This window comes from Crocodylus porosus, unplaced genomic scaffold (assembly GCF_001723895.1).
Source record: "Crocodylus porosus isolate Cpor-Errol unplaced genomic scaffold, CroPor_comp1, whole genome shotgun sequence".
Classification (NCBI taxonomy): Eukaryota; Metazoa; Chordata; order Crocodylia; family Crocodylidae; genus Crocodylus; species Crocodylus porosus.
In genome coordinates, this window is record NW_017728951.1 from 48,532,667 (window position 1) to 48,542,370 (window position 9,704).

Below are 9,704 nucleotides of genomic sequence, written 5' to 3' on the forward strand. Positions count from 1 at the left end.
GGCACCGGGCTCTTCCTGGTGGGAGGCTGGTCCAGACTGTGCTCAGGGCACACAGCAGCAGTGCTGAGAGCATGGCTATGGTGAATTTTGGGGTGGCTGCAGCCCCTGTAACCCCCCCTCCCAGCACTGCCACTGCCTACCCCAAGTGCAGCCCTGGCCTCAGTCCACAGTGGCAGCCCAGCCTACCCCGCGTGTAGATCCAGAGGGTACATGTGCCCCCCCCATGTCCTCCCAGGGTGCATGCAGTGGCAGGAGCCATCCCCCCATCCCTGCACCTCTGGATGAGCTGCAGCTCCATCCTATGTCCTGCCCCACCCTGGCTGGGCAGCCCCTGCCTCAGCCCCACTCCCTCCCTCACCGCAGAGGCCTTGATCTGTCCCCACCTTTCCCTCTCCCCACCCCTTCCCCCACAACAGACTTACCAGCCAGACCCAGTTGTTCTCCACACTGCCAGGCTGCACTCCTGGCCACCTGTTTGCCACACTGTGGCTGTGCACATGCACACAATATTTATCAGCCATGTTATCAGTCACATCAGCCAAAAAAAGTGGATTTCCATTACTCTCAATTTTCCTCATATTGGTGCTGATCTGATTTGGGACCAATGTATTGGTTGACCTCTACTAAAAATGTTAAGAATTACTGATCTAAGTCCAGGGCTTTCTATCCCTTTGAACAGTTTGAAGCAGGACTGTGAAGAAAATTATTTTCTTATCCTTATTTCCCTCTCTTCTCAAATGTTGGAATTCTTCTTGAAAGTTATATGAGTTTAAGGGTAAAATGAGCAATATTCATTCTGGATCAGTGACCAGCTCCCAGGCATGACACAGTAGGTTATCATACTACTAGAGCTGAGAAATAACCAGCATTCCAGGGATCTAGATCCAGTCTCTTTTCTAGTTCTGGCAAATGCTGAGACATTGAACTTTATAATGGTTTCTAAACTGTTCTGCTTCTTGGTGGCCAATGCGATTGTACTCTTGGTATCTAAGCAACATGGCTGTATAAAAGGAAGTAAACTATTAGAACTAATAATTTTTCTTGTAATTAATTCTCCCTCGTTCATTGTTGTTGTAAAATACAGAAAGCTTGGTGATGCAGTGTAAACATTTTATTTACACTGGTTTGGGATGATCTGCATAATTCACAGGAGTCTCTTAAATTATCTAATACTGTCATGTGTTCTTTCTATATGGAAATATATTTTGAAAATAATGGTTTTGCTCTGTAAAACCAATCAAAATACTGATGTGTAGTTCAGGCATATAAAATATTACAGAAAAATAATGATCTTATTCTTCTTTTTCAGTATTCTAGGCTTTCAAAGCAGTATGGAATGGACATCTATCTAAAGAAAGAGTTCCTCCAGTACACAGGATCCGTAAAGGAACGGGGTGTCCTCTACCTTCTGTCATCACTACCACAGGTTGGACAAATTATCAAAAACCAAAAATAAATAAATAAATAGAAATCAAACTTTCTTGACCTAAATGCAGCAGGAAGCTGCTAGATTAAGGACGATTTGACATCTTACCTGTACATCCCAAAGACTTCCTGCATTTCTTCATTTAGGAAATATGCTTGGCACAGCACTCAGTTACTGCTGTGCTGAGCAGCAGAGATGCTTAGAAATATATTTTGATACATATCTTTTACATTTGGTGAATCAATGGGATTTTTTTGTGTGGTCTTAAGAGAAATACTTGAAGGAAAGGTTAGAAGAGTAGACTTCAAGATTTACCTTGATACTGAAATGAATTAACTTTGAATATTATATACTGCTGTGTTTCCCCAGATATGCTGAGACCACAAACTGAGCAATGACAAAGCCCATATTAAAGGCTGAGTGAGTAGTTTTGTGGATTAATGAACTGGTAAATTGTTTTGTAAGGAATTCCAGTAGCACTTGAATAACTGGTTTTGTCTGTCTTGTAGACAGTATATGTTATCTCTCTGTATAACTAATAATACTATTTGGCCTAGTGTCCTGCACCTCTGAGATTGTTTCTTCCTATACTTTTGGGAGATTCATTCACATAGGAATGCGAAGCAAAGAAGTACAGTGATTTTTTTTCCCTGTGACCAGAAAAAGGGACCAGATCCTATATCTATTACAGTTAATGGGAGCTATTCAGTTGATTAAAATGAGAGAAAGATTGGTTCCAGGAATTATTAAATGTGAGATTTCACTTAAGAAATTTTACACTGAAATGCATAATCTTTGTCACAGATTGATCATCTGAAGTGGGAAAGAGAACTAGGACAGGGCAGTCTGAAGACCAAAATGATCCCTCAGAAACTTTCAATAAGTCTGTGCTTATTTGGACAAACTGTTACTTTCAGTACTCTGTAATCTAGTATAAGTGAACATATTTTGCAGGATCAGCAGAGAAATGGTGTGATCGTGGCCTCCGACAGTAACTTTTGTATGGCAGTTGCATACCATGCTTCAGAACTCCACATTCCAGTGTTTGTCATCATGTCTACCAGCACCTCTCTAGCCAGAGTGAAAATGTGCCGTGATTATGGTGCCATGGTTATTTCCTATGGCACTACAGCCAAGGATTCCCAGATGCATGCAAGGAGGCTGGCACAAGAGAATGGCTATTTGTACCTTGAAGAGTAAGTGGAAGTTTTTTTAGACAAATGTGAAGCTCTGCACCAACTCATTTTCTTTATGTATGTGCACAAACTCAGACCTTGACCCTGGCTCATCAAACATTTTCCTGAGTTTCCTGAAAGGTTGGTCCGAATTTCGACTTGTGTATTTTCAGGTGCAAACCATGGATCTTTGTGGTGTATTTCCAAGGTTTGGTTCCCAGATATACCACATTCATTGGCTTTGGCTGCTTAAGTTTTTAGAATGGTTCAAAGCAGAATTCAAACCTGTTTGTCCCTCATCATTGCCCTGCTGCCTATAAAAATACTGTAGACATAGCAGTTGTACAAAACTAACTACTGAATATGAAAATGATAGGATATTAAAATGAATCACTTATAAAGCACTGTCTAAATGTAGGAGACATCCTTAGAAATGGAAAAAAACTGAATGATTTCTCTAAATGGTTTCAGATCCATTAATTACAGTTCTTAAACTGGACCAAAGGACTCCTGTTCAGACTATTCACTGCACTGTTCTTGATTACAAGCTTCAACTTCACTATTTGGAGAGCTGCAGGAGCTTGCTAGGCTGTATTTGTCTCTGGAGATACAGCCAGGGGGACTCTAGTCCTAGAGACACACAATCCCTTAGCTCACCTCTGGCCATTGGGTATGCACACAAGACACATACCAGTGTAGTTATTTTTTGCCTTTTACAGGGATAACTTTACCCTGGAGTAGAGTGACCTACAGTGCCATAAGGTGTGTCCTCTGCACTTTACAATATTATAAAAATTTTACCAGTGTGAATGGGTCGGGTGTCTTCACTCATAGGCTAAGACCTATCATTAAATGGATTCACGTCAATGCTATAAAAACCTGCTGTGGCTTATAAGGGCCTAGGATCAGACCATGGGACTTCTCATGGGCCAACTCTATATGCAGCAGCAGGACAAGCAGTGGCAGTGGGGCAGGTGGCCAGGGTGGGGCTTAACCCAGGTGTTGCTCATCTGCCTCGTTGCGAACTTGTGCCCATTGGGCACTCCTGTTACCACCACTCCATGACCTGGATTTTGGGGGTAGGTCCCATCCCCAAATTCCTGACACCTCTGTCAGACCGGTGAGTCCTATAGTCCAGCCCTGCAAGCTGGATGTGGTCTACAGGCTGTAAGTTGGATACAACTAGAATGTGGAACCAAAACAATGCCGAGATCAGGAGGTGGTTAGCTGGGAAACTGCAGGCCTTGCAGTAGCTTAGAGCAGGCACAAGAATGGCAGCTGGTGCTGCTGCCAGCCCAGCCACTGCTGCCAGCCTGATCCCTACTGGCTATTAGTGCCCAGGGAATAGATCCTTGTTGATACATTTCTGAGGCCTTGTATTATACAGTCCATAGAGAAACTGCTGACACAACAGACAAACAAGGGGAAAACCCAACCCTGTTGTAAGAAGGAGATGTGTTGGCTCTAGGTGCTAACCTAAGAAATAAGGTAGCTGAAGAACAAGAATATCTATACCTCCGCTTCCTGTTAGGTAGGTCTATACTGGTATACTGACAGTCATTGGACCTTGATATCTTGGAGTGGTTTGAGAGCACTAACAGTAACCATGTGAGTTGGGTAACATTGCTTGGGTAGACCTTCCTTTTCCTTTTTTTTAAACTTCCACCTTGTCAACTACTAGCTGGGCTGAGTTATGAAGGAACTTGTTTAGTCAGGCTTATAACATAATAGGTGATAATAAAAGTGAGGAAGGTTAGTACAATATACAGGGCCCTGAAGTATGTAATGCGGCAAGGGAAAAAGGCCTGGATGTTTTGAAATACTTTCCATTTGAATTTTCAGTCCAGTATTTATTAGCGGTGTGTGAAGCGGGCCCTATTCAATTCAGATTTGGATTGGGATTCAACCTAAATTAGGGACAGAGTTTAATTAATTGATTTGGATCACTGTCCCTGATTCAATTTGGCCAAATACGAATCTGACGATACAATGCTGATTTGGAGAACTGGCGATTCGGACATAGACACAGCTTTAAAAGTTTTTCTACATACCTTGAGGTACCAGTGTGGCTTGTGAATGCTGGGGCAGATTGAGTGTCCCACAGGAGCACAGGGGGGCCCCACTGTGTGCTTGGTGGTAAACCCGGAAGTGGACCGGAAATACTTCCAGTCCACTTCTGGGTCCACCAGGGAGCGTGGGGGCAGTTGGCCATGGGAGGACCACGGGTGCCCCCCCAGACCCAGGAGTCACCCATTGCTGAGTCAGGGGGAGTGCCAGGGAGACCCCCAGTGCACTCCCTGGTGGACCCGGAAGTAGACTGGAAGTGTTTCTGGTCCACTTCTGGGCCTGCTGAAAGCATGCTGGGGAGCCCCCCACACTTCTGTAAGACACTCCATGTGCCCCAGTGTCGCAGCATTCATAAGCCACCTGCTACCTAGAGGTACGTAGAAAAAGCATTTAAAGCTGTTTCTATGTCTAAATCACTGAATCTTTCCGAATCTCTCCGAATCGATTTGGAGGGTTCCAGTTCGACTCATAGAAATTAAAGGGTCCCCTGATTCAATTCGGATTCAGCGATTCAGCCACCAAATCAGGCTGAATCTCTGCTGAATCAAATCAGGGACTGAAACTTCACACAGCTCTAGTAATCAATAGTATAGAAAACTAATAACTTGTTAGCTTGTGTCCAAGTGTTATTATACCAAATCACTGTGCATTTTAGTAGAGTTGACACATTCTTACAGCCATGAAGGAAATCCTTTGTGTTGTGTGGGTCAGTCTTCATTTGTGATAGTTTTCAGTTTTGATCACTGTGCTTGGAGAAGAACATAGTTAACCCTATGTGGACAGAGTAAGAAAGATTAATGAAATGAAGGGTATGCAGAACATTTGGCAGAGGCAATATCTTTTATTAAACCAACTAAATGGTTGCCAAAAAATTCTTTATTTGCAAGCTTTTGGGTTCATGCACCCTTCCTCAGGCAAAGCAGAAAGCACAGATTGTAACATTTCTCCCAGGCAGAAATGAAAATTCATAATGCACAGGAGAATAAAAAGATGTTATACCTTTCCCTGGGTGGAAAAGTTCCTTTTATGCAAGTTACACTCAAATAAAAGTTCGAGCAGTCTGAAATGAAGGGTATCACATATGAGGAATGACTGACAAAACTGGGACTCTGACTTGAGAGATGACTAAGAGGTGAACTTGTTTGAAATATTTGAACGGTCTAAGCATGGTTATAAAATGAGGCTTGATCATAGGTGGTGGAAGTGGGGGACTAACAGGGCTTAGCCCTGCCAAACGTGAGGTGGCAGTAGGGCTGCAAGGCAGCCTGGATTCAGGTTTTCAGTGGCTGCAGCAGTGGTGGGGAGGGGTGTGCATGCAGCAGTGAGGGGGGGAGTGGGACTGGGGCTGGGACAGGGTCTGCACAGCTGGGGTGGGACACAGGACAAGCCGTGAATGACTCATCTGGGGGGCACAGCTCCTGCTGCTAAGTGCATCCCAGGAGGCATGGGGAGCATCTGCCCCCAGATTTGTGCAGTTGGGCTGGGCTGCCACTCTGCGCTGGGGCTAGGGTGGTGCTGGGCTCTTACCAGCAGGGATGGGTTGCACTGAGCTTGGGGTGGGTGGTGGAGGTACTGGGAAGGGTGCCAGGGGGGGCTACAGCCACCCCAACATTTGCCGTAGTGCCCCCAGCCCTCCCTCCCAGTGCCGGCTGCCCAAAGCACAGCGTGGCCCAGCCCCTGCCAAGAAGTGCCTGGCACGGCCCTGACCGCAGCCCTTAGCGGCAGCCCATCTCGCTCCACACAGATCCCAGGCACATGCCCACCATGCCTCCTGTTGTGTATGCAGTGGTGGGAGCTGATACCCCCTCCCCGTGCCAAGCACCCCCCTGGACAAGCCACTCACAGCTCCATCCCCTGCCCCACTCCAGCTGTGCAGGGCCTGCCCCAGGCCCAGCTGGAGCCCGTGACCCAGCTTCACTTCCTACCCCCCACATGGCCCTTCCCCCACAGACTTACCTGCTGGGGGGGGGCAGACATGCACACACACCCAGATCCCCCAAATAATTTTTTCTCCCTCTGCCTATGGGCTTGATGATCTGTTTAAGGTCATTGGACAGGCCAGGTGTAAAGAATGACAGGCCAGGAATAAGGTTTAGAATGATACAAGAGATGCAAGGATATCTTTACCTTTTCCTCTGACCAGTATCCATAACCCTTCCTTGCCTTTTCTTTCCATTTGGATTTATCCTTCCTAATTAAGAGGGGAAAATTCTGGTTAAATTGACAGTTAGTTAAAAAGGCCCTTCCTGGTGGGGGGCCCATGCTGTGGGGTGGGCAGAGTTTCTGAGTTCATTTTTTCGTGATGATAGAGATACTGGTAGGCTTCCAAATTGCTTTGACATTGTAAATATACCAATAAAGGATTACCCAACTTATCTCTCTCTCTCTCTTTCTCTAGATATATGTGTGTGTATGTGTGTGTATAGAATGGTTTTTTATTTTAAGAACATGGATTTTGGGGTAATTTTAAGCATTACGTATATTACAGAAGTGCTCAATGCATGTTTTACAACACTGTAATTTTGTGCACACAAGTGACAGTTTTCACTCAGTCTGGCCACAGAATGCAGTTCATAGTTGTGACTAAACACAAATGCATGGCTGCAGACACCTTAAAAAATGGCTGAAAATCTGACCTCTCATTGCATGAGGTATCAGATGAAGATGTTTCAAAATGTAATGTCTTCTGTAACTTGTGTCTGTGCTGCCTAGAGAACTTTTTATAGCACTATAAAGTTACAGCACTCTTAAACATGATGGGCACATCCACACACGCAAGCACATGCGCTTGCAGCAGCTCAAGTAGAAGCAGTGCAAATTTGAACTGGGGCTTTTTGCCTCAGCTCACGTGCTTGGACATGCACTTTGTTGTGGAGCAAATTGTGCCACTAGGGGCAAAATAACCCTTCCTGGCTTCTTCCAGGAGGAACTAGAGCCTGGGGCCAGCACCTATGCTGTCCCCAGCAGTATAAAAAGCTGCTCTGTCCTGGCCCCATCCATACAAAAAGCTGCCCTGGCAAGCAGCTCAAGGCTGCTTGTTCTCTGGAGCTTCTGGGGCTCAGCCAACTGATACTTGGGGATACTACCCCTTGTGCCAGCTGGACTGCTGCAGCAGCATCCCAAATCCATTTTTAAAATTACCCCAAAATCCATGTTCTTAAAATAAAAAAACATTCTATATACACACACACACACATATATCTAGAGAGAGAGAGTGATAAGTTGGGTAATCCTTTATTGGTATATTTACAATGTCAAAGCAATTTGGAAGCCTACCAGTATCTCTATCATCATGAAAAAATGAACTCAGAAACTCTGCCCACCCCACAGTATGGGCCCCCCACCAGGAAGGGCCTCACGCTTGGCGAAACCGTGATGGGGGCTGCTGCCATGGCAGAGGTGGGGGTGGGGCCAGATGCTGGTGGCAGGGCCCAGGGGAAGGGGGCTGGGAACAGAGTTATTCCGCACTCTGCCCCTGGGGCACCACAGCTGGGTCTGCCTGGCTGCAGCCTCAGCCATCAGGAAGGGGCTCACACTCCCTGACATTGTGACAAGGGCCACTGCCCCCATCAAGGGCCCTGCCCCTCCCACTGCAGTGATGGGATGGGGGCATGGCTAGATGCCAGCCAGCAGGGCCTCTTGTGGGGTAGAGCAGGGATGGGGGTTATTCCCCCTCCTTCTGGCATCCAGCAGAGGAGACAGCAGGGGGCTTATTCTGCCACAGGGAATAAGTGCAGCGACAATGATGGGCAGACCCGACTGGCAGCGGGGGTAGAAGGGAGACTAACCTCCTCCCTGCCCCCCTCTGCCTTGGGGGCCATGGTGCCCTGCTGCTGCAGCAGCAAGGGGGGAGCACCCAGCAGACCTGGCTCAGGTGCCTGCCAGTGTGACAGGGAGGGGAGAATTAAACCCCTCTCTGGCCAAGCCCCCACCCCTACCTGTCCCTGCTCCAGCTGGGGAGCAGAGGGGTGGGGAGAGCAGAGAGCCTAGCCCAGAGAGTATGCTGGATGCTCTGGGACTGTGGTTTAACTTAAACAAGGAAGGGGTCTGGGATAGACATTGCATAAACCAGTTTGACCCAAATCAGTTAAGTCTGTTACTACATTTGACTATGTTTATCTCAAACTGTTTCAGCCATTTTGAAACTGGTTTATGTGCACTAAACCTCTATTCTGTTACAGGTTTAAACCAGTTTCTGATCACCTAAATTGGTTTATGTGTAATGGCTGTCTCTAGGCTCCTACTTTTTTATGGTCTTTTCTCTTTGGGGTTATTGAGTTCTTTTTGCCTTCTGCCATGAACTGTGATATATGTTAGGTCTTTCAGTACTTCGGGAACCCTAATACCAATGAATAAAAGTAGCCCTTTGCTACCAGACACAAATTTAATGCATAAATGTGGTGGTGGGATATGAGGTTACTGGTTCTGTAACCCTGCCTTGATTATTCATTTGTCAGTCAATATGGAACATGGGCACTTATGGTTTTATAACATATATACATAACTGATTTATTGTTCTGCAATTTTTTTTCTTTTAATTAAAATGAAAATAGCCTTTAGAAATATATCTGAATCAACCAGTCTCTATTCAAGTCTTGCTGGTTTCTAATCTGGTCATTAAAAATGGTCTGCATTTAAAGTGTTTTACCAGTGAATACTTTGGCAGAATAAATGCTTCTCTTACCCTCCTAGTGAGGTGTTCCAAGGAAGAGTTAAGGTATCAGCTATTGGCCCTGGATTGTGGAAAGACTTATGCTGTATTGCTCTGCTCTGAGACGAGTGCTTCAGTTTCCTGAAATTCCCCTTGCATGAGTAGGAGTACTAAATTCCACTTGTAAATAAAAGAGAGAGAGAGGAGAAAGCTGCATTTCATTTTGTATCATTGCTTACAGTTTGGGTTGAATTGTGGGAGGAATTAGAACACATGCAACTTAAGGAAGGAAAGCAATAGAAAAACCTGCAGCATCCTTATAGGCTCAGCAGTGCTACACTGGTTAGCACTATGGAAGAAAGAGACTTGGGGGTCATCATTGACC

At 45.6% G+C, this 9,704-nt stretch overlaps 1 protein-coding gene across 2 annotated transcripts in view; it reads left to right on the forward strand.

Moving 5' to 3' along the window:
* LOC109324371 (L-threonine ammonia-lyase-like) overlaps positions 1-9,704 on the forward strand; it is a 54,439-nt gene that overhangs the window by 17,158 nt on the left and 27,577 nt on the right. For both annotated transcript variants that reach the window (XM_019556358.1, XM_019556359.1), the window contains 2 exons: positions 1,310-1,426; positions 2,381-2,622. In XM_019556358.1, the coding sequence (XP_019411903.1) occupies positions 1,310-1,426; positions 2,381-2,622 (359 nt within the window). The remainder of the gene's footprint in view (positions 1-1,309; positions 1,427-2,380; positions 2,623-9,704) is intronic.